General features: G+C 39.1%; 2 protein-coding genes and 2 pseudogenes across 2 annotated transcripts; all 4 read right to left on the bottom strand.

Moving 5' to 3' along the window:
- Positions 1-2,161: 2,161 nt before the first annotated feature.
- Positions 2,162-4,672, bottom strand: LOC125217643 (subtilisin-like protease SBT3 pseudogene; annotated as a pseudogene).
- Positions 4,673-5,468: 796 nt separating this feature from the next.
- On the bottom strand, positions 5,469-8,106 carry LOC125222004 (subtilisin-like protease SBT3). The gene has a single exon (XM_048124376.2). It carries the CDS (start codon positions 7,937-7,939, stop codon positions 5,639-5,641), a length of 2,301 nt encoding a protein of 766 aa, XP_047980333.1. The 5' UTR covers positions 7,940-8,106; the 3' UTR covers positions 5,469-5,638.
- A 164-nt stretch (positions 8,107-8,270) lies between these two features.
- LOC125220839 (subtilisin-like protease SBT3 pseudogene) lies at positions 8,271-10,873 on the bottom strand (annotated as a pseudogene).
- Positions 10,874-12,572: 1,699 nt separating this feature from the next.
- LOC125222743 (putative serine/threonine-protein kinase At1g01540) lies at positions 12,573-14,907 on the bottom strand. The gene is made up of 7 exons (XM_048125523.2): positions 14,315-14,907; positions 14,124-14,228; positions 13,781-13,903; positions 13,525-13,695; positions 13,310-13,439; positions 13,028-13,237; positions 12,573-12,929 (listed from the first exon to the last, which is right to left on the bottom strand). Exons 1-7 carry the CDS (start codon positions 14,797-14,799, stop codon positions 12,768-12,770), a joined length of 1,386 nt encoding a protein of 461 aa, XP_047981480.2. The 5' UTR covers positions 14,800-14,907; the 3' UTR covers positions 12,573-12,767.
- Positions 14,908-25,669: the final 10,762 nt, after the last annotated feature.

The following is a 25,669-nucleotide window of genomic DNA, read 5'->3' as shown; positions in this document are numbered from 1 at the left end:
AGATTTTTATTAATTATCATCACATTACTTTTTCATGAGTAGCATATCCCTTATCAAAATACACATACATCATAAACTTTTAATAACAAATTCTTATATACACAATAGTTTCTCGAATTTTTGTTAACAAAGATAATAGACTCTACAACTAGGCAAAATTTCTGTATGGAGAAACTGCATGTTCTCAACATCTCGTTTAATCTAAGTTAGCTTTATTTTTAATTTATCTATTTAATTTATTTTAATATCTTAAAATTTATTATTGACGTCTATTAATTTTATAAGTTATATAAAAAATTAAAATTTGATTTTTCAATTTTCTGAATAACTTAAAAATAAATAAAAAAACAAATTGTGCTTTCATTTTTGTATAACTTGCCAAAATTAATGGCATTAATAATAATTTTAAATTATTAGAAATCAATGATTTTTTTTTCTCTCTCGGTATATTTGCGTAATGTCCGACCACTACAACACAAAGAAAAAGGCAAAAATCATGGCTTTAATCAAATCACCGAATTAGGAAAGCAATTGTTGAATTTTAGTAGTTTCGTGACACAATTGACAGTTTACCACGCTCCTAAATCCGATTAGAAAGGGCACGTTACACGTAAATCGAGCCTTCTTTATTAATTTAATATATAAATAAAACAAACTCTTAAACCAAAAACCAAAACCAACAAAAAAATTATACATCAGATTATCCTTGTATACTATGTACAAACAATTACGTACTACTCCCTCCGACAGTAATAGAGGCATTTCAATTTCCGCACTCGTTTTGGAAAAATGATATTAAATATTTAAAATGGAGAAAGAGTAAAGTAAGAGAGATAATAATGTAGAGAAGAGTCTTATATACAATATTATTTCTGTTACTTTACTTTTTCTCCACTTTTTCTCTTAAAATGAGTGCGCAAAATGAAATGCCTCTATTACTGTGGAACGGAGGGAGTATAATTTACCAAAAATATAATGATGGTAGTGGAGCTCAGGTGTTATTGGATGGTCAAAATCAAATGTAACATCTCATTTTGTGGTAGGAAAATTGAATGAAATCGAAAGTGTTTTTGGTGTCAGAGTATATATATGGATTCGAGAACAAAAACCCACACAGATCTCGATGGGATTGGGAGTTCATACACTTATACAAAAGTGGTAGATAACCTTTAAATCCAACGTAGAAAAAGGAGACTTTTGCTTTTTCTATCATCATCAATAAACCCTTCCTATAAAACATTTTCTTTTTCATCAATTCGAAAAAATTATCTGTCCAAAATAGCGGTAAATGTTACAAATTCTAGTTTATGGTACGTTTAAGCACATGCGTGCGTGCTTAACGCATTAAGCCCGTCGCTACAGTCACCTAAGCATGTAACTATTTCACAGTCATGGGCGTAGCCAGCTTATGAGGACGTGGGGCGAATGCCCAGTTATACTAAGTGTCCTTCTTAAATACATAATTTTTTTTTAATATATTATTGTATTTTTGTCCCTTCTCAAATAAGATTCTGGTTACGCTCCTATTCCACGTGTATACGTGCTTAACAGCTTAAGCATACTCTTCGTCAAGGTAATGGAGGATCGATACGCGACATGTATTTTTAATCTAAAATCTGATTTATATGATATGTGAAAATCGTAAGCTTTTCCAACATGTCTGATATGTGATTGAAAAATGAGTTGTGTTCTATCAATCTCCAACATGTCAAAATTTTATAGTTTGACTATTTTAATTTTTATGAAAGTTGATGCGTTTGTTTTGTATTCTTAAAACCGAAGCCCAAAAGGCCCAAAACCATTACTAGGTAAGAAGCCCAATCCGAAAATTGAAAAGTTTAATCAACCCCCAAACTCATCCGGTTCATTGATTTAAATAAAGGGTGATGCGTAGCAACAGATGCATAATTGAAAATCTCTAATTTTGGAATCACAACCTCAGCTAGCTCGTATGAATGGTGAATGAATGAGAGTGAAAGCGCCATGCGATGCTTAATCCAACTTCTAGAGTAAGAAACTATGTACTGTTTTGTGTCTGTCAGCTGCTTGAAGAAATGCCTGAATCGGATAATTTGTGTACAATTGTGTGCAGAGTATTTCAACTCCGTAGACGAACACGTTTTTCCATATACTCGAATTGAAACTGCTCTTCAGATTAATATATGTACATTAGCTTTTTCTCATTGAGTTGATTTTTTTTTTAAACTGTCAATCTGATTATTCAAACTGTTACATTATTCGAATAGTGCACAATGAACAAAAGCATGGAATGCATTTTTGCTATTAAAAAAGGCTAGCAGAAACTAATCATCATTGTCGAGCCTAGGATAGACCACAATGGGGCTTCTGACTGTGTGCTTGCCATTCACTTCAATCCAAGTGAGTGAGCCATCTGCTGTCTCGAGCTCGATCTCGCTGATACTCGTGTAACGAATAGTCACGGAATAGCTTTGCTTGTCATATTTCTTCCTGAAAACTAATGTCTCTGGTGATATTATGACTGTGGCATTCTTTGGTTCTTCCACCTTGACTTTGTATGTAGCTGCTCTGTTCCCTACGTTTGTGAGTGTTCTCTTGAACTGAGCTGTGGTTGTTCTGTTTTCTTCAGTTTCGTACTGAAACATAAAAGATGGGTAGTTCAAGTCCGAGGACGGGTTTGAGCAGTTGTAACTTGATCTGATGATGGTACGAGTTTGTTCGGAGGTGAAATTCATGGAACAGACAAGATTGACGTGATCTTGCACTGTTGCATCATAAACGAGACCGGGGTCAAGTGCACGGTTTGGATCAACTTGCCCTGCTCCCATGCCTAAAGGGGTAGCAAGACGATAGTTGAATGCCATGTCCTTGATCGGCTGGTTGGTGTTATCCAGTGGATTTGCCGTGGTCATCATCGCAGACTGGATGGCTGCAGGGCTCCACTCGGGATGTGCGGCTTTGAGGAGTGCAGCAATACCAGATATATGAGGGCAAGCCATTGAAGTTCCAGACAGAAGGGTATAGTCGCTTGCAAGAAATATGTTTCTCCCGATACTAGCTTCAGACGAATAAGGATTATATGCTGCTAAGATGAGGACTCCCGGAGCCATTATATCGGGCTTCAAGATTGGTCGATAGTTTCGGCCAGGGCCTCTCGACGAGGAAGCTGAAAGGGCCGGAGCAGCTCTCGGCTCGGTTCCAAGAATGGTCTGTTGGAAATCAATACTCGCAGTGGGCGTATTATCTGATGATGCGTAACTGACCACAGCCTCTGCTTCCGAGGGGGTGATCACGACTCCGGGAAAAGGAAATTGGGTGGATCTTAGAATACTCGTATCTTCAGAAATGATGATTGCTGCTCGGACATTCGACTGGGACAGATAACTCATCAAGGAAGAAAAATCTATGCTTTCGAAAGTGATATTGCATATGATGATGCTCTGCTCAGGAGCCTCCGCTAGTAACTCACTAGAGCTGCAGGCAGACAGAGTCTCGTTGTAAACCACAGGCAAGTTTCTGACCACGGCTCTCGCCGGAAACATAGTCCAACCGGTGATGGTTTTGCCATTTCCGAGAGTCAGTGTGCCGGTGAACCATCGGTCAACCGTCCCCGACGCAACGATCACCGCCCACGGGATACCTTCGAGCAGCGTTGCAGCACCTGGTCCTCGGTTTCCTGCTGAGACAGAGACAAGGATGCCCTTCTCCCTCGCACCGAATCCTGCTATTGCAATCGGATTCTCGTACAGATTCGTACGGCGGTAGCTCAGAGAAATCGACAGTATGTCAACTCCATCAGCCACTGCTTGATCAATGCCGGCAAGCACGTCAGATTCGACACTCCCCGTCTCCCAACCAGTTACCTTATATGCAGCCAGACGAGCGCGAGGAGCTACTCCTCGCGCTCTTCCACTTGCATAACCGAAGAAGGACACGTCATCGACGTAGCTCCCTGCTGCCGTGGATGCCACATGAGTGCCATGACCAGACTCATCCCTCGCCGAGTTCATAGTGATGTTGACATCAGGATTGCTAGCTCGAGATCCTTCGTTGAAGTATCTTGCTCCAATGAGTTTCTTGTTGCAGTGCGACGAATTGAATTGGTCGCCTGCCTGGCATATCCCCTTCCACCTCGCCGGGATCTCAGTCATCCCGTCATCGTTGAAACTCGGGCTCTCCGGCCAAATCCCCGTGTCCACAACCCCGATGATCACGTCCTTTCCATACTGGGATGCCGGCCACAGCCCCGTTGCAGTGTTCAGAGACAAGAACTTGTACGTATGAGTAGTGTCGAGCGTCACAACATCATCGGGATAAGCTGAGAGGAAGCCCGGCGACTTCTTCAGAGCTGAAACTTCAGATTCCGACATTACTGCCGAGAAACCGTGGAAGGCGTTGTCGTAAGTGTGGACGAGCCTTGGCTCGGATCCATTGCCGTGGAGCCGAGCTGCGGATTTAAGAAGGTAAGAATACCAGTAATGATGAGTGGAGAATGCCTTAGGCATGAAAGATTTATCCATGTGTACAATGTATGTTGATCTCTCTGCTGAAACAAGCAAAGACCAACATACCAGAATCAATAAAACTGCCTGAAACAGCTCCATTTTCTTGTTTGGAGCTTGAGAAATGCAGTTCAGATTTCTTGATTCTAACAGAAAATGCCTTTCTTGTTATTTATTTTAAAAAATCTGCTGAATTATTGCACCTTATCTAATTTTGTTCGTGCTGAGTCATTGGTCATTAAAGAATTCCTTAAGCATTACTCGAGATTGGTGATGTGCCTTTGTTAAGTCAAAGTCTGCTGTTTTGCATTAAGTGCAAGAAACAAGAAGTGGAAAATATTGCTGTTTTTCAAACTTTTTTATTTAATATTACCACTAGGCATTATTACATTCTTCTTTTTGCTGATCATAATTGGATTACATTTTAGATTTTGCTAGAGATACGTTTGGGTGAGTATTTTATTTGTTTCCTTCGCAGACCTGAAACGTATCTAAAATGACTTTCCAAAATGTTCTTTTTGTAAATGACAACTTACGAAATAAAAACTGGGGTATGTATAATGACAATTGACAAATGTTATGATAGTATATAGAAAAACTTTATACTCTGACTATTCTCCTCCATATTGATCAATGATAAATTGGGTAGCATGTCAATGTCACTGAATTAATGCATGGTCTCTACTTCAAAAGTGGAGGTCAGTGTTCGATCTTTATAAATCTATTAAAAACTTCACAAAACTTAAGAAGGCAAAAATGAACTTAGGCAATAAATATGACATTACTATCAAGCTTGTTTGGTTGATTGAAATGTAAACTAATATTCCCTGTTCTCACAAAAAACTGTCTCATTTGTATAGTATTTTGTGATTTCTTGCGTATAATCTTTTCCCCATTTCTTCAATTTATGAGTGATTTGGCCACAATCTTTAGGAGTTGAAAAGGAGTAAACAGGAATGAGGTTCCTAGTCTAGAGTAATCAATATATGCTTTTGAAAATTTTTATTCATAGCAAAGGACTGAACACATGAAATGCTCCAGCATTTGTTGAAAACTTCATTTTACATTCTCAAATCTCTGAGTTGAAGTGTGAATGAGACTGAAACAATACGAATGATTTCACCACGATTTTCCTTGCAGCTTGATTGTAGTTCTCTTCAACCCGATGGCTCTGCTGGCGTCACCACAACGGGGCTCCTCACGGTGTGGTTGCCATTTTGCTCGATCCAAGTGATTGATCCATGGTTGATGACATACTCCTCATAAGTCTGGTATCGAATAGTCAAAGAGTAGCTACGCTTTTCATTTTTCTTGCGAAAGATTAATCGCTCCGGAGATACTGTAATCACTGTGTCCTTTGGCTTTTTCACCTTAACTTTGTATGTAGCTCTGCCTTCTCCTACATTTGTGACAGTCCTCCGGAACCTCTGAGTTTTAAGTGTCCTCGATTCCTGTGGGTCGTACAGCGCCACAAAGGCGGGATAGTTAAGATCAGTGGACGGGGAAGAGCAGTTGTAGCTCGACCTTAGGATGGTCTGAGTTTGCTCACGCGTGTAATTCAAGGCGCAGACAAGGTTCACGTAGTCTTGTGGAAATGCGTCGTATATGAGGCCTGGATCAAGTGCACGGTTCGGATCAACTTGTCCTGCGCCCATGCCTAGAGGCGTGGCAGCATCATAGTCATTACCCATATCTTTGATGGGCTTCCCAGTGTTGTCGAGTGGATTTGCAGTTGTCATCATTGCTGATCTGATAGCTGCAGGGCTCCATTTCGGATGTATGCTTTTCAAAAGGGCAGCGACTCCAGAAATGTGTGGACATGCCATTGATGTTCCCGACTCCAAATTGTAATCACTCGACAATGCTATGTTGGTGCCAATGCTAGCCGTGGGCGTGTTAGGATTGTAGGCTGCTAATATCAACACCCCTGGTGCCATTATGTCAGGCTTCAGAATCCCCGGATAGCTTCGTGCTGGACCTCTCGATGAGGATGTGGACACAGCTGGAGCAGGCCGTGGCTTAGGTCCCAGAATCGTGTGCTGGAATTGGATGGTGGCAGTAGCTTGTGAGCTTCTTGAGGCGTATCTGATCACATCTTTTCCTTCTTTTGGTGTAATGACTACACCAGGGAGAGGAAAAGACGTGGATCGGAGTACACCAGTGTCATCAGAAACGAAAACAACGGCATGGATGTTTGATTCTGTCACATACGTAATCTGATCTTCGAGCTCTGGAGTTTCAAAAGATTCAACACAGATGATGATGCTATCAGATGGAGCTTCTCTCAACACCTCAGTTGAGTTACAAGCTGATAAGGTTTCATTGTAGACGAGAGGCGAGTTTCTAACCGTGGCACGTGCAGGAAACATCGTCCACCCTGTGATGCTCACTCCATTCCCTAATGTCAGCTCCCCGGAGAACCAACGATCAACGGTTCCTGATGCCACGATGACGGCCCAAGGGATCCCCTCGAGCACAGTTCCAAAGCTTGGACCCCGGTTCCCTGCTGAAACAGAAACGAGGATGCCCTTCTCCATCGCTCCAAATGCAGCGATGGCGATTGGATTCTCGTAGAGATCAATGGTAAGGTAACTCAAGGAGATGGACAGGACATCGACACCATCTGCAACAGCCTGGTCGATACCTGCAAGAGCATCAGACTCGTAGGCCCCTTCATCCCAGAGGACCTTGTATATAGCCAGTCTAGCCCGGGGTGCCACCCCTCTTGCTGTCCCGGGAGCATAGCCGAAGAACGAAGCTCCCTCTACCTGACTCCCAGCTGCTATGGACGCCACATGCGTGCCATGGCCGAAAATATCCCTCGTAGAGTTCATGCTTATCTTGACATCAGGACTGGCTGCCAAAACCCCTTGATTGAAAAATCTTGCTCCAATGATCTTTTTATTACAATGTGATGAGTTAAAATCCTGACCGGCCTGACACGTTCCCTTCCACCGCGCAGGGATTTGAGGGAGGCCCTCGTCTCTGAAACTCGGGCTCTCTGGCCAGATTCCAGTGTCTACCACACCAATGATCACGTCCTCCCCATACTTGGATTCCGGCCATATGCCGGAGGCAGTGTTCAATCCAAGAAACTTGTGTGTGTGTGTCGTGTCAGGTACAATAGGCTTATCCTTGTGAGCTGAAATGAAGCCAGGTGAGTTCCTTAAGGACTCCAGCTCATTCTCAGACAACACTGCTGTGAATCCATGGAACGCGTTGCCGTATGTGTGGACAAGCTTCGCCTCTCGATGGTGGTGGATTTCTGATGCTTCGACATTCATTGCTCTCATGGAGTTTATGGTAGTGGAGTACCAATGGTGGCAACTGGAGTAGGCCTTGGGCATGGAGGATTTGTCCATGTGGATAATGTAAGTGGATCTTTGTGATGAAGCATGATGGATCAAGAAAAGCGATGAGAGGAAAACTAGAGGTAATATCTGAATTTGAAACCTCATTTTTAGTCTGAATTTTTTCTTGTGTTGTTTGCTGGTTTTGTAGATTAGGATATGTAGTGGAACTGGTTGTTACACATATTGTTTAGTTTTTTTTTAGTATTACCTAGTCATCTTCATGTGTGTTTCTCATTATTCAAATAATAAATTGACTGTGGAGAATAAAGTCACATGACCTTTGCCAAAAGAGGATAAAAAAGAAGCATCTTCACAGACAGAAGAATTATACAAATCATTGGCTTTAATAGAATCATAAATCTAATGGGATGCAAGTGGAATTTTGTTAATGAAAAGATTTTATAAATGTACAAGTGGTCATTTAAGTTTAGATTTTCAAGAAATAAATATATTGTGTTTATGTGGAATTAAAAAAAAATTAATCTTATAATTTGTGCTTGTGTGCCACATCAACTTCCCAATAATCCACTTAGCTCTTAAGTTTTAGCATCAATTTTTTTTTATCTTGTTCAAATGCTGCTTTTTATATCCTTATTATAAGGTTTACATTATTCAAATTTTCCCATAAAGGATAGCATGAAATACATTTCCTCTACAATCATTCATCATCACTGTGAGATTTAGGATGGACCACAATGGGACTTCTGACTGTATGCTTGCCATTCACTTCATTCCAAGTGAGCGAACCATCTGTGCTCTCGAGTTCGCCGCTACTCGTATATTGAATAGTCACACTATAGCTTATCTTATCATAATTCTTTCTGAAAAATAATGCATCTGGTGATACTTTAACTATGGAATTCGTTGGTGCTTTTACCTTGACTGCATATGTGGCTGCTGCACGAACCCCTACGTTTGTGAGCGTCCTCTTGAACCGAGTTACAGTGGTTCTATTTTTTTCAACTTCATACAGGGCAATAAAAGACGGGTAGTTCAAGTCCGAGGATGGATTCGAGCAATTGTAACTTGATCTAATGATGGTGCGCGTGTGTTCCGGGGTTAAGTTCATGGAACAAACAAGATTGGCGTAATCTTGCAGTGTTGCATCGTAGATGAGGCCTGGATCGAGGGCCTGGTTTGGATTGACGTGCCCTGCTCCCATGCCTAAAGGGGTGGCCACTAGCTTGTTGAAGCCCGTGTCCTTGATTGGTTGGTTGGTATTATCAGTTGAAGTAGCAGTGGTCATCATGGCAGACTGGATAGCTGCAGGGCTCCACTCGGGATGTGCGGCTTTGAGAAGTGCAGCAATGCCGGAAATATGAGGGCAAGCCATTGAAGTTGCAGATGGAAGAGTGTAGTCACTTGGGAGGAATATGTTGTTCCCAATACTTGCTTCAGAGCCATGAGGATTGTTTGCTGCTAGAATGAGAACTCCGGGAGCCATTATGTCAGGCTTCAAGATCTTCCGGTAGCTCCGGCCAGGGCCTCTCGACGAGGAAGCTGACAGGGCCGGAGCAGCTCTTGCCTCCGTTCCAACGAGGGTCTTTTGGAAATCAATACTTGCTGTTGGGGTACAACATTTGGATGACGCGTAGCTGATCACGTCCTCTGCTTCCGAGGGTGTGATCACGACTCCGGGGAAAGGGAATGAGGGGGATCTCCGTATGCCCGTTTCTTCAGAAACGATGATGGCAGCTCGGACATTTGACCGGGAGAGATCTTTCATCAAGGTAGAAAAACTTGTGCTTTTATCAATGTTATTGCATATGATGATGCTGTGCTCAGGAGCCTCTACTAGTAAACTCGAGCTGCAGGGAGATGAAGTCTTGTTGTAAATAAGAGGCAAGTCTCTGACTATGGCTCTGGCTGGAAACATAGTCCATCCGGTGATGGTTTTTCCATTGCCGAGAGCCAATGTGCCACCGAACCACCGATCAATCGTCCCCGATGCCACGGTCACCGCCCACGGGATCCCTCCGAGCAGCGTTTCAGCACCTGGGCCTCGGTTTCCTGCTGAGACAGAGACAAAGATGCCCTTCTCCCTCGCGCCAAATCCTGCTATTGCGATCGGATGCTCATACAGATGAGTCCGGCGAGAGCTTAGCGAAATCGACAGTATGTCGACTCCATCCGCCACTGCTTGATCAATGCCAGCAAGCGCATCTGACTCATAGCTCCCACCTTGCCAACCAGCCACCTTGTATACAGCCAGTCGGGCGTGAGGGGCAACTCCTCTCGCCTGTCCACCCGCGTAGCCGAAAAAGGAAACGCCGTCAACGTAGTTCCCTGCCGCCGTGGACGCCACGTGAGTGCCGTGACCGGACTCATCCCTCGCGGAGTTCATCATAATCTGGACATCAGGATTGGCAGCTCGAGCCCCCTGATTGAAATATCTTGCTCCGATGAGTTTCTTGTTGCAGTGCGACGAATTGAATCCGTCGCCTGCCTGGCATATCCCCTTCCACCCCACCGGAACCTTGGTCATCCCGTGATCGTCGAAACTTGGGCTCTCCGGCCAAATCCCCGAGTCCACGACCCCTATAACCACGTCCTTTCCGTACTGAGACGCCGGCCATATCCCCGTTGCAGTGTTGAGAGACAAGAACTTGTACGAGTGGGTCGTGTCGGGTGTCATGACATCGTCAGGATAAGCTGAGAGGAAGCCCGGTGACTTCTTCAGGACCGCAACTTCGGATTCCGACACCAACGCGGAGAAGCCGTGGAATGCATTGTCGTAGGTATGGACGAGCTTCGGGTTGGATTTGTCGTTGTTGAGCGATGTCCGATCCGTGGATTTTGCGGATCGGAGAAGGGAAGAATACCAATGGTGGTGAGTAGAGAATGCCTTAGGCATGAAAGACTTGTCCATGTGTACAATGTAGGTCGATCTGTCTGCTGAAACAAGCAGAAACAAAGAAAACAGAATCAAAGAAACTGTCTGAAACAGATTCATTTTGTTGTCTGAAGATTCATAGAATGATTACAGAAACTGTCTGAAATACCTCTATAAGATGATCTCTTTGCTTCAAACAGAATCTGCCTTCTTCTCATTTTTCCTTTTCAAACTTGATCAAAATTGAAGCTTATCTTCTTCAGTCGTTATCATATTTGTAACTTTAGTTGAGATTGGTGATAATTTTGTTTAATCAAGTTTTAAGTTGTTTCATTTAGTGCAACAAATATCAATTGATGCGAACAACTGGAAATTTTTTGATGGTTTCTTTTGTTTTTGGTTTGTTTTCTTTGGTTACTAAAACTATGTTTATCTTTCATTGAAATAGTTTAAAATCAGTATTGGTAAAATTATTCAGAGTTTCGTAGATCTAGAAAATTTTCAGGATTGGGACAGAATGGTTTTGACTTTTGATAATTGTCTTCCAGAATTATTTAGCTTTTATTCTGTCTCACACTTCACTTTTTGAACTCGTTTTGTAAAAATGGTTGTACTACTTTAAAGTTGAGTGAAAATAATATAGAAAAGATTATTCTTTACATTATTCTCTCGTTTACTTTATATTATTTCTACTTTAACTATTTTATATTATTTTTTTTCAAAATGCGTGCAAGAAGTAGTGCTTTGATTATGGTGGGATGGAGGGAGTATATTTTTCACTTACATAGCATTGCTTAATAAATTTAAATGCCGTGTTGATGGATTCCAAAAGCAAGTTCTCGATCAATTTAAATTTCAATATTGGATGTTAGTCTAAATCTCAGCCATCAGTTTATTAAAGTTATGTTTGCTTCACAAACATACTAAAAGGTCATATTTAAATGCAATAATTCTATTATGACTATATATGTGTGTTTTATCGCAATAACCATAGTTTCTGAAAATTAGATAAATATTTTGGTTGTTTTTGTAAAAAGGAAATATTGTTGGTTATTCTATTTTATGTTTCTTTTCTTTGGTTGCTAAAAGTACATTTATCTTTCACTGAATCAGTTAAAGTGAGTATTGGTAAATTTACAAATGTTTTCATGAAACAAGAAAATTTGCAAGATTATGTTCTGAAGAGCCAATGTTATTTTAGACACAATCATGTTGGTCACTCTTGTCTCATTTGACTCTCAATAAAAGTACTAATATTACAGTCCAAACCAAAAAAAAAAAAACCCTCAAAAGTACTAATATTACGGTCCAAACAAAAAAAAACTCAACCTAAAAGTCTATTCAGTCTAAAAATCTCACATTACCTACTCTACATTACCAATGTGGTACATTAGAGTTCTTACATATTTGGACAATAGTCGACAAAAAAGAGAGACGCAAAATGATGTAACATACGTACTAAAACAAATTGTGTTATCCGAAAATGATACTGAAATTAAGTAGATGGGCCATAATTACCAGTATTAAATAAAGGGTCCCAGAAAAAAATGATTTTCTTTAACAAATTAGCTGTCTTCACCAAATGTCAGTTTCCTTAATTTCATATGTTGGACTCTTTATGAGTGATGGGCCTGCTTTGGGCTGTGGGCCCAACCCAAACTGTCCCCACTTCACAAAATTCATTAATCAGCAGATATCTACAATTATTAAAAATACCAACTAAATTGCGTTTCGTCGTTATTAAATATGTATAGTACATGTGAACAAATTTGATTGTCAGTCATATATTGAATATATAAAGTACATGCAATGTGAACAAATTTGATTGCATTGTGTGGAAGCATATCCTCATAAACAGAGAGATTGGGCTATAACTAAATTTAATCAAACATAATGACAAAATAATTCGATCAAACATCACAAATGAATCATATTGAAGCACTAGTATATCTTTAATAACACTATAAATCAAATGCTATATAACATGCAATGAGCTATGATCACCATTCATATCAAAAGCTGAGGCCAAAATCACAGTATTTACATAGAGAGAGGCTGCCTAGCAGTGTACCAGTAGTTCGAGACGAGACGTTGGTCTTCCTATCGCCCGTCGTCTCTTTCCTCCTTTCTCAACAATGTCCTATCCGTTTGAACGCTGCTCTCGTACCCACTGCTGTCACCCGGTTCACCCAACCGCCTCTCCATTGACATGGCTCCATCGCGATCTGATCTCCCGTGCTCCTTCCCTCCACTTCTCCGATCCTGTGGTTTCGAAACATGGGCAAAAGTGAGCCACAACAACCACATTTTGGTGTATCAATATGCAATTCACCAAGAAAATGAGATTGATCTAAACATACTTCACGAAAAGGGAAATCATCCGCTTCGAGCATGTGAACCACATGCCCCATCTTCGGCCTTTTTTGGGAGTTTGGGTCCACACATCTCAACGCAACCAAAAGGGTGCGCTTCAATGCTCGTGAAGATGGCTTATCGGGTAGTTTTGGATCCAACACGCCCTCAGAGTTGCGGTTCGAGACCATTGTTTTAAGCCAATCGACCAAGTTTACCTGAGGAAACGAGAATTGGTAATCCAGATCGTGTCTAAGTTGATGATAAGTCGAAAACATAAAGTCGTATACCTCCCCTTCAGGGCGACTGTAGTCCACCGGGTTCCTCCCCGTGATGATCTCCATTATGAGGATGCCAAAGCTGTAGACGTCGCTCCTCTCATTCAACATCCCGGTGCTGGCATATTCAGGGGCGACATAGCTGGAGACAAAGACGAGCGAACATGAATGCCATTGCCACAGAGCAAAACAACGCGATGATCAAATCAAGAGCGAACAAGACTCACCCAAACGTCCCCATCACACGCGTGGTGATGTAGCTCTTCTCCGAGCCTATGAGCTTCGCAAGGCCAAAATCAGACACCTTGGCGTGCCAGTCCCGGTCCAACAAGATGTTGCTTGACTTTATGTCGCGGTGGACCACCTTAGGCTCGAGACACTCGTGCAGATAAGTCAATCTGGTAGAAACCAAACAAGAGATTCAACAATCTTGATGGAATTTGGAATCTTGAAGTTGGTATTTGTACAAAATAAATTAGTTACCCTTTTGCAGTTCCAAGAATGATGTTCATTCGAATCTCCCATGTTAGAGGGCTGCAAGGCCCTACATCTCCATGAAGCCATTGCTCTAAATTCCCATTGTTCACATACTCATAAACAAGCATCCTAATGTACAAACATGTTACAAATTTCAACACAAATCAATCAAAAAAAAGTCTTACCAACAAAGTTGCACTTCATCGTCATAACTCTACTCAAGCTTAACATCACAAGTCACAACAGAAGTGTACAAACCATCACAACTCAACTCAACTCAAGCTTAGCATCAAAAAGTCACAACATAATCAAGCCAGCATAGGTGTACATTGTGCAAGAAATGAAGTACCTGTGAGTTCCTTCTGCACAATAGCCAAGCAACCTCACTAAATTCTTGTGTCTCACGCGCCCAATTGCTTCCACTTCAACCTTAAACTCTCTCTCTGCTTGCCCCCTTCAAACAACACAGCACAAATTATTAAAATCAGCAAAACAGAATCTAAAAATTCAATCTTTATCAAATTGGGAGAAGGAAAAAACCTGTTGTTGAGCAAATTCTTGACAGCAACCATATGATTCCCCTCCAAAACACCCTTGTAAACAATCCCATACCCACCTTCACCAATCACATTCTCATCAGCAAATTCATTGGTGGATGCCTCAAGCTCTCTGAGAGTGTACCAATGGCCCCACCCGAGATGAGAAACCTCCGGCCCACCGCCATCGCAATTGGGATTCTGAACGGGCTTCTTGATTTCGGATTCGGGAGCCGGGTCGGGCTTTCGAGGCGGGTCAATCCGGATTTCTTGGATTTCTCTGGAGACGGCGGGGGAATTCTTGTTGTTGATGTAAAGGAGGGAGCTTTTTCTGGATTTTCGGGAGGTGAACCAGAGGGAGATGAGGAAGAGGAGGAGGACGACGGCGGCGCCGACGCAGATGCCGAGGACCACCCAGAGGCGGAGGCCGAAGATTGGGGTTCGTTTGGAGAGCTCTTGGTTGAGGAAGGCGGGCTTCCCATCCGACATTTGAGATTGAGAGAGTATTATTATTGGTCAAGTTTGAGACATTGGAGTTTGGTGGGAGAAGAAGAGAAGAGGAGGAGAGTGGCAAAGCTGTAATGATGGGAACAACTGCGGAAGGGGAAAGGGCCCATTGTCCATTGATGAAATTTACTACTCCCTCCGTCCCGGCTAAGATGACACATTGCTTAGCCGGCACGGGATTTTAGGAGTTATTAGTTAAAGTGTTTAATTGGAGAGAGAAGGTGGGTGGAAGTATTAAAATAGAGAGATAAAGAAAGATGAATATTTTAATAGGAGTGAGAAAAAGTGGTTGAGTGTATTAATTGGAGAGAGAAAGTTATTAAAAAAGGAAATATTTCATCTTAGTTGGGACAGACTAAAAAGGAAAACGTGTCATCTTAAGCGGGACGGAGGGAGTAGTACAGTTTTAGTCGTGAACTAATTCAGATTTAAGAGTAAAATTTGGATAGTGGTGAGTGATTAGGGAAAGAGTAATGATAAACAATCAAATTTTGTATTGGTGTTTGACTTTGAGGATTAAGTCCAATCGGAGTGTACCTAGCTGTTATGTCATAAAAAATGTGTCAGAATGTACGGAATACAATAAAGGGAAAATGTATTAAATCACTAATTTTAGTAAATCTTTAACTTACTTCTCTACTCTTCATAATTATTATCCAAATTAATTTTAATGAAATTTGTTATAATTTTTGTACAATTTGTAGGGCCATATTAAAATTTAACTAGAAGTCAATCAAAAAGTTATGACGATTTATATGACAGATTTTATCTAGATTTTAATTATACGAGACAATCGTGAAAGGTAAGCGAGGTTAAAAAGGTTGATTTTGGTGAAAAGATAAAATGTACCCCTATGTATTATTAATGTTGACACAATTTTTGTAGACACGTAGATGAACAAATGGTAGGTAGGAGTATTATTTAATTAAGCGAGTTAAATAAAGTGTGAATAAATTAGATAAATTTTGAAAAATAAATTATAAAAGTATGAAAGAATTAAAATAAAAAAATAAGCATATTAAATTTTGTTAAAAAAGAAAATGACCCAATTACAATAGAATGGTCAAAAAGTAACACGGTTAAAATATTAATGAGACAAATATAATATTATAATACTAGTACTTCATTTCTTTCATAACATTTTTTATTTTAAAAGATTCGGAATTTATTCTTAACTAACAATACTGCAATTAATTTTTATATATCTCTCATATTTACTAAAACATTAAAATATCTAAAGCGGGTGAACAAGGAAAGGAATATGGATCACTCATCTTTTTGAAAAAAATATGTAGTATCATGGTCCATATAGAGTATCTTATTGTGTTTTTTTTTAAATTTGTGTATATATAGTATTTTTATAAATTCTTGTATATATTTTATTAGCTAATGCTTATGACCAATTCCTCACGATCCAATTACTTAGGACAACTACTAAAATCGGACACTTAAAATATCAGTATGATTAGTAATATAGTCCGAGGGAAAAAATGCGTAAATCATTTAATAAATATACTTATAAATCTATCAGAAACATGTAGTACTCCTACTTTAATTATTTAATTAGATTATTGGTGAAAGATTCTCTTCTTTTGTATGCTAACCGAATTATTGAATTTGTTTGTACAGGTATGGAGTTGTAATGATGATTGCATATGATGGGTGTGGGTTCTTTTTTGTTTTATTTTATTTTATTTAAAATTATATGGGGATAAGATACATATGGGAGTACTTTATTTAATTAAAAGTTGGTAATTGGAAGATTTATGTGGGAATACAGTACTACTCATTGTATAGTAACTATTGCAATAGAATAGGACAAATTTGTTTGGTCAAGGGTAGTTGAATAGCATACTTGATTTCAGATCTTTTATTCGTTTCTTAACCGTCTCATCTTTTAATTATTCATGGACTCCACTGTACTTTTCAGCTCATATCTTAACTATTCATTCAATTTCATTTTTTATTTTTAGTTCCAATAAATTCAATTAATAAAAACACACTTCATTAAATAAAATAAAATTACAATTTAAATACCTAAAAACATAAAAAAGACATAATTTAAAAAACTAGAAATTACAAATTGCACTCTTAAACTCAAATAAAAAAAATGAAGGCAAAGAAGCAGAAGAATGAGTTCTCTAGTGACGATCATCTAACAGTTGCCAAATTTTGCCCAAATGTGCTCCATTAGATCCTCCTGAAGTTGGGCGTGGGCGGTAGAATCACGTGTCCTTGCCTGAATAGATAACCGCTCTTGCAAAGACGGATGCACTCTCGTTCGAGGCGGACTACTTGCGGTTGAGCTTCCCGGGGTATCAGGGTCGAACCAATTTCCCACTTCAGGTCCTTCGTCGGCGACAATCATGTTGTGCAAGATTATGCATGTATACATGATGTCGACCATATTCTCCATAAACCACTGTCTAGCCGGGGCTTTGATAATGTTGAGTCGAGCTTGGAGAACCTCGAACGCTCTCTCCACATCCTTGCGAGCAGCCTCTTGCTTCTGCGCAAAAAGAGACTGTTTTTCGTTCGCAGGCCTGTTGAACGTCTTCACGAAGGTTGGCCACTTCGGATAGATGCCGTCGGCAAGATAGTACCCCATTTTATACTGGCGATTGTTAGCGATGAAGTTGATGGTCGGCGATTTACCATTCAGAACTTCAGCGAAAAGGTCGGAGTTGTTGAGCACGTTGACGTCGTTGTTCGATCCGGGGACCCCGAAATACACATGCCAAATCCATAGCCGGTTGTCGGCGACGGCCTCGAGTATAACGGTGGGGTGGGTGTCTTTGTGGCCGCTCGTGTATGACCCCCTCAACGCCACATGGCAATTCTTCCATTGCCAATGCATGCAATCGACACTCCCGAGCATCCCGGGAAATCTGTGCACTTGATCGTGAAGTCGGAGCAGAAACTGACAATCTGCGGTGGTTGGCTTCTTCAGAAATTCGTCGGTGAAGGCTGCCCGGACGCCTTTGCAGAAGTTCAACAAACAAAGTCTACCAGTGGATTCTCCGACGTGCAGGTATTCGTCGAACGAATCCGCCGTTTTTCCAGTAGCAAGCTGACGGATCGCCGCAGTACATTTCTGGAGCGTCGTATGGCTAGGACGGCCAACAACGTCAAACCCTTCTCTGAAGTACTCTTTGTTGGGGTATGGTGCCCCTTGCACAACGGAAGACTTGTACAAAACAAACAAATCAGACACGGATCTATTTGACTGATTATGCGATTAATCAATTCACATGTTAAATAGATAATTGCATGCTAGAACGCAAATAATTCATGCTTAGAAAAATATAAATCCTAAAACATGAATTCTACGGTTTAGAGTTACCGATTTTGATTCTCCAAAGAATCGTCGATTGCTCGCGCCTTCTCCACGTGATGATCTTCAATACTAGACCACGGATCTTCTCTCTGGTTCCCGAACTGTATCTCGATATCAGGGTGGGCTGATCTTATCAAAATACTAGGACTCGAATAAAGAAGACAGAAGAAATCCTTTTGGGAAAAGGAGTAGAAATCGAAATCTCCTTCAGCTGGGGGGGGGGGGCGAAAATTTCAAAAATTTCAAGTATGAAAATTGTGATGATTCTATCTCCTTTATTCTCCTATTTATATTAAGTTCCTTTTGGGCCCAGACAGGGATATATGGAAGGTTTTGGATATGGGCTCGCCCAATTAGCTTTTTACTAATTAAATTGAACCCACAATTTAATACAAGCTTATATTGGAATATTACGAGCAGCCACTACAGAAGTAATATTGAACTCTCCCCATCCATATCCGAAATTACAAGTGATCCGGGTTTCCGTTATTTATTATTTATTTCCCGTGCTTAAGATATAAATGTCCATTAATTAATTAATGTCTGCTATGGACTTAATTAATTAATATCTTATTAATTTCAAGAGTGGACTTAGCAAGAAATACTTATTTATTATTCATAGAGTAATAAAACTCCAACTGGCCAGTTTTCCGAATAATAAAACCTTGTTCAAGCTCCTCTTGAGGACATTATCAAACGAGACTCACCTCGTGCATGTTTCAACATAATAGCAATCCTAGCACCGCTAGATATTAATCACCACTACCCAATATATCAGGATTATTGAGTTGCGAAAAACCCGCACCATTTGATAAGTCAAAGTAGTGCATAATCGATACCGTATGCTCAATGCTAACATATGTAGATTAAGAAATAATATTTTATCAAGACCTAGTCTTTCAGTAGATAGCATAAAGACACGTCTTGCTGTTAGATCCGTTCAGTGCTATACCACACTAATGTCAAATTATTTCAGTAAGGCTTAGAAATATGCGGAGTGACATTGCAACCTTTCACGATAGGTAGCCAAAGCCTATCTAGGTTGTGAAATTCTTCTTTTTCTTTTGCAAAGCATTGCATAGATCTGACCGTGTTACCTTAAAGTGGACGACGCCCACAACCGGTCTACTAAGCAAAAGACTTAGACTTTGTTTACTTCTTATGCATTTAAATGTTTGTAAAACATCTTATAAATGCACAAGCAAACACAATGTAATATTAATAGTGATTCTATTCGTGCGAGGCTGCTCGAATAATACTGAATCGGGTTAAAAGTGGATTGTAGAGTTTTACGTATACAAGCAAGATTCTATTCGCGCGAAACTTGCTCGAAACATGTTTTTTTCAGTATACCGAACCTAACAATCTCTCACTTATACTCAAAACATGCTTTCGAGTATACCCACTGCCAAACACTCTCCCATTTATACACAAAGCAGGTATTGATACTAGATATATCGAACTACCATTCATTTCACAAGGTGAAAGAAAAATCTGCTTGGTTGTTCTCTGATAATATCTTTTTTCACCATAATGTCTTTGTTGCGTACTTGATCTTTAATTAATTTCATCCCCATATGTGATTGCTTAGCTTAATAAACTCGTGTGTCCCTTGAGTTAGCCTTTACTAGAGTAATCCAAAAATAATACTCGTAGGCGTACTCAAACTTACGATTAAAGCTATTAGGAAGATATTCCTAAGGTAAACACATATTCAGAGGATGACTTACTCGATCACTGATTAGTCATAAAACTAAGACAGTGTAACCCCAAGGACATTACATGAATGACTGGTAAACTAGAATATAATATAATTACTAGTCTTTCTCAAGCACTAGGGTATATTCATTACCTCAATCAAAATCCTTTGCCATGGTTAATATGATATATACTTGCTATGCATAAGCACAACTAATATCAAACTTAGTACACATTATAGCATACATGAGACAACTATCTCCGAAACTAGTCTCATAATTCTTGATCTCACTAAGCGTCAAACGACACTTGACTAGAGACAAGACAATTCCATCTTGAGAGGTATAGACCTTTTCATGGAATTTCTAATGCTTAAATGTTCCAAGCAATGTGTAGATATAGGATTCCTAAGAGAATGTCAACATTCTTTCTAGCATCTTAAAAGGACTTACATGCTTAAGAATGTAATTAGTTTCTCTTAAATCATTTATCTTAAACTGGGTAGACGACCAGTTTCCTACGCCAGATGCCAATCTTAGTTGTTTGCAACTTTTGTAGATTTCATCATCGTAGAGTACCAATAATACCACATTTAATGCACTTTCAACTTCCTAGTGCTTACAGCACTACAATGGGCAAAAGTCAAATTCCAGACATTTGACAATTTTGATAAAACACATATACTCTGATTTAGATGCTTGCCTAAGACCACGAAGGTCTTTATAAGCTTCCAATCATGCGTTTTTTGCCCTTAATTACACATCCATTAGAATGTTCTAGTAGATGATTTCCTCAAGATTTTTATTTATAGAAGACTGTCTTGACAATCATAATACATACATTTTAATTTATGTAAGTTCTAATAGACAATAGGATCAAATAAATCCTGGCACAACGATAGCGAGAAGATAATTCTCTTTGGGCATAACCCATTGTCATTGTCTAGCCTTTTGAGATCCATATTTACACTTGCAAATATACTAGCTCCCACTGACTGACACAGCCTATAGGTAGTTTTGCAAGTCTTGTAAAACATGTTGTCTATCTTAGATTGTAGTTTGAAATCTATCACCTTTTCAAGGATGAATATCCAAATGAACCAATACTACATTGTAGCTAAAGAGTTGATCTAAGACTGAGTCTTACGACACTCTTAGACCCATGAACTTGTTGTGTTCCAGTGGAACGCTCCCACTACGATATGATTCTTACAATCTTAGGTACTGAAGTTGATTTTACTAGTGCAAAAGTTTCTAATGGTATGACTTCTTGGTAATGTGGAAAATCCGATATCTCTCTCTTTATTTTGAGAATTATCACGCTGTTAGGCTTGTAGTTCATCTCTAGATCTTCATACAAGAATTATATCTTTGAAAATTATAGAACTTATAACCTTACATCATTTGGGAAAAACCTTAAAACATGCCTCAGTACACAACTCCAATTTCTTGGACACTTTTCCAACACGTGTTGGAACAACATTACACCTTGAGATGTGCTAGACTAGAGACGCTCTAGTCCACAACTCGTGTTTTGTAGAAGGTACTGATGTTGGTAGTTTCTTTAATGTTTATCCATCAATGATAAGATTTTAATGAGTACAACTCATCTCTTAATCAAACTTGTCTTAGAAAGACTTCGATTCCTTCTTACATAACTATCTCATTCATTAGAGGAATGCTTGGATTCGTTAATGGAGATTAGACTCCCACTACTGATCATAACCCTTTGCTTGTCTTCTTATGGTGTAAACCATTAAAACTCGCTAGTCTTTCTATATTGCACTTCTATAAGTATTCTGAATCAAACGATTCTAACTCATAGTGCATCAACCAGACTTTCTCGACATTCAAACTATTTAACAAACAAATTGTTAAAATCTTGATAGTCTAAATCAGTTCGAACAATTGCTAAGTATTTTCTTGGCCTTAAGACTAAGAGCCATAAATACTTTATCATTCCTCATTTAAGAAGTTGATGTGTTGTTTAATACTCAACCTTGTCGCAATTATTATTTTAATACTATGATGCCTTAAGCATCAACCATAAAACAATAGTTGAGCATTAATAGCTCCCACTGCAACAAAACCCTAACTGGATCAAGATCTCTTACTTAGAAGTTGCATTGTCATGTAAGTCATTGTCCTTCTATAAAATAGGTCAATCCAACTCACAAAGCATCTTTTCTCGCTTTAAACAAACTTCAATGACTATCTAGTCTTTTGTTCAAATGAACTAGGACTTAAGAAAAATGCAGCCTTTATGAATTAGTCATCTATCATGTTACTTTCCTCTAATAGTAACACAACGACTATTATTCTGAAGATTTTCTACTTTTCAGTTAAACCTTCTTATAGTCATTTCTTGTTACTTTAGGCGATGACTTGTGTCAGAAACTATTTGAGTGATCAAAAGATCCTCAAAACATTATGTCACTCTAGGATATTCCAATCGAATCATCTTGACAGATTCTATTGATATCCATCTTTCATCGTCATTAACCAAGACTTGTCGAGCTACTTAAAGGAAAATAGTTTGACCTTATTCCTCAAAGAGCTTGTCAAGTACATGCATAATGCATTCTCGAACATTCTTCATGGAATTATGTCGAGAAAATGAAGGACATGAATTATTGAGTATAAACTCCAAGCTTTCAGCGATGAGAATTTTATCCATTTTCGTTTCCGGCATACATAATTTAGGCATTCGAGTTTTCTTTCTTTATGGATCGCAGACAAATATTAAATGACATACTGAAGATTTGGCAAATAAACTTATTATCACATACTCATGCTCAATACATAATCACAAATAACCACAAAACAATTATGTATCTTACAACTGCAAAATTAATAAATTGTATCCTCCTCTGGGGGTTAATACGCATTAAAATTTTGACAATTTTACTGGTCACAACACCGACGCATCAATTGCTTCCTCCTCTGGAGGTTGATACGTCTAATGCTGCCTAAGCACGACCATCAGATTTAGCATTATAGAATTTTATTTCTACAACACACTCCCATAGCAATGTTATGTGCTGTCAACAAAACCAAGCTATCTCATAAATTCTGATTGAACCCTGAAACTCGCAGTTCCTTAGGATTATTGTCCCCACTCTGCAGGTGGCAATAATATTGGGAACCACTTTCTAGTTCATTGTATTTATTATGTGAGAAGTCCGCCCTTATGAACTTGCTGTTTTTCGTAGGATTATTGTCCTTACTCTTTAGGTGGCGATAATATTAGAAAATCAACTTCACAAAATTTGGCAGTCCAACCGATGGAGACCGTATACAACACACTTGTTATAATCATCACTTAGATATTTTTATATGGTTTTTGCATAATTATCACATAAGCAGATAAAGCAGATAAAACAGATAATCCACTTAAAATAGATAAACACCAAATAAACAGATAAATCCATTTAATGCATGGCATTTAAACACACATGATAATTAACGACAATTATTTAATCTAGTCAAGGGAGAATCAATTAAATAATTAAGTTTTATCTCGGATAATGTTTATCCAAAATTCATTTAGGATTTATCAAGATAGAGTCAACTATATAAATCCACTTAGGATTATTCTAGATTTTATTTCCATAAAATCAAATCCTACCGTTCAAGATAACGTTGATCTAGGATTATCATTATTTAAATCATACTAGGATATTACTAGATAGAAACACTTCCATCATAATCCATAAGATAAAAATAAAATCCAATCAATAAAGATTTGTACAAATCTTAATTCTATTTAGAATAGACATCTAGAATATATCACACATTACTTATGATTTCTTAGATAAATAAATATATCTGAATCCAATTAAATAAGGATTTCTTATATATCATCAACATCCTAATCTATCTAGGACATAAATCCAAAAGATAAGGATAACTTGGATTAATACTTATTTTAATCCATCTAAGATTTGTCTTATTATAATTAAATCTATTCAAATCCCTAGGATAAAATAAATTAATATAAATATTTATCCTAATTCATCTAGGATTTATCTTGGAATAAATCCATATAAATCCATAGAATAAGATAATATTATATTAGAATTATTCAAATCTATCTAAGATTTACCTAGGAACAAATCCATATAAATCTATAAGATAAGAATAAAATATTATATTATCACTATCTAAATCCATCTAGAATTTATCTATGAATAAATTCATATAAACTCATAGAATAAGAATAAAATAATATTATCATTATCTAAATCCAACTATGATTCGTCTAGGGATAAATCCACATTAATCCATAGGATATAGATAAATATTAGATTGTCATTATCTAAATTTAACTAGGATTTTCGTCTAGAAATTAAATCCCTACAAATTCATAAAATAAGGATAAAATCTATAATTAATCCATGATTTGATACAAAATCAAATCTTATATAATATATAAAATCCACAAAAGATATATTCAAATCTCATTTCCAAATTAATCTTGAATTATTTCCGAAATTGAATCAAGGATTTGGAAATCCTAATCAAAATTTGGAAAGCGAAGTCGTGAGACGAGACAAAACGACATCACGCATAGGGAAACCCTAATCTTGCGTCGTCGTACTCCCATTGAACCGCAGCCGCTGCTGGGCTCCCACTCGTCTCGCGAGCTCGCCGAGCCTGACGTCTCCGACGCTGCTGCGTCGACGTCGCTCCTCTGGAGCTGCTGTCGCTGCTGCTCCGTCTCCGGCTGCTCACGAAGGTCGCTGTCTTTCGAGGCCGGGAACTGCCCACGAAGGGCTCCTACTCAGACCGCCATCGCCGCCTGCATCAAGCTAGCCTTCCCTCTCTGTCTCACGCATCCACCGAGCCTGACGTCTCCGACGCTGCTGCGTCAACGTCACTCTGCTGGAGCTGCTGTCGCGTCTCCGGCGTCAGCGATGCTGCTGCCTCGCGAAACCACCGTTGCTGCTGCTGCGACATCTCCGACGTCGCTGCCGCCGTGTCGCAGCTGCTCCGGTGTTGCTGTTTGCTGTTGCGACGCCTGTGGCGCTGCTGCCCGGTGATCTCCGACGCTGCTGCATCGACACCTCTCCGCAGCAATTCTCCGCAGCCGTGGCTGCGGTGCGACGGATTTTTGATGTCGCAATCGCAACAATTTGATACAAACAAATATATGCACGACAACAATCAAATAAAATTATAAGAAGTACTCATCAAATAAACATCACGTTAACTTGATGTAATTCTTATGTCATGATTCATATGTTGTTATGCAATCTTAAAAGAATTAAAGCACAACAAAGAAACGAACCAGCACTAGCAGAATATTCCAAGAACGAATTTTCGTATTCTTAATATTCAAACTTTATATGCATTCAAGCAATTCATATAACATGAAATTAATCCACATAATCAGAGCCAAAAATCTGGCTCTGATACCAATTGTTGGGGTTTGGTGCCCCTTGCACAGCGGAAGACTTGTACAAAACAAACAAATCAGACACGGATCTATTTGACCGATTATGCGATTAATCAATTCACATGTTAAACAGATAATTGCATGCTAGAACGCAAATAATTCATGCTTAGAAAAATATAAATCCTAAAACATGAATTCTACGGTTTAGAGTTACCGATTTTGATTCTCCAAAGAATCGTCGATTGCTCGCACCTTCTCCACGTGATGATCTTCAATACTAGACCACGGATCTTCTCTCTGGTTCCCGAACTGTATCTCGATATCAGGGTGGGCTGATCTTATCACAATACTAGGACTCGAATAAAGAAGACAGAAGAAATCCTTTTGGGAAAATGAGTAGAAATCGAAATCTCCTTCCGC

The sequence above is a fragment of the Salvia hispanica genome, chromosome 1, assembly GCF_029641045.1.
Source record: "Salvia hispanica isolate PSC_SH4W2 chromosome 1, Shi_PSC_v1, whole genome shotgun sequence".
Lineage (NCBI taxonomy): Eukaryota > Viridiplantae > Streptophyta > Magnoliopsida > Lamiales > Lamiaceae > Salvia > Salvia hispanica.
Note: the sequence above shows the minus strand (reverse complement) of the source record. Positions and strands in the feature narration are given on the sequence as shown.

Coding starts and splice junctions, on each gene's coding strand:
- LOC125222004 (XM_048124376.2), bottom strand. CDS start 7,939: ATGAGGTTTCAAATTCAGATATTACCTCTAGTTTTCCTCTCATCGCTT.
- LOC125222743 (XM_048125523.2), bottom strand. CDS start 14,799: ATGTCGGATGGGAAGCCCGCCTTCCTCAACCAAGAGCTCTCCAAACGA. Junction 14,229..14,314: donor AAGAATTTGCTCAACAACAG/GTTTTTTCCTTC, acceptor TGTTGTTTGAAG/GGGGCAAGCAGAGAGAGAGT. Junction 13,904..14,123: donor TGTGCAGAAGGAACTCACAG/GTACTTCATTTC, acceptor TTTGTACATTAG/GATGCTTGTTTATGAGTATG.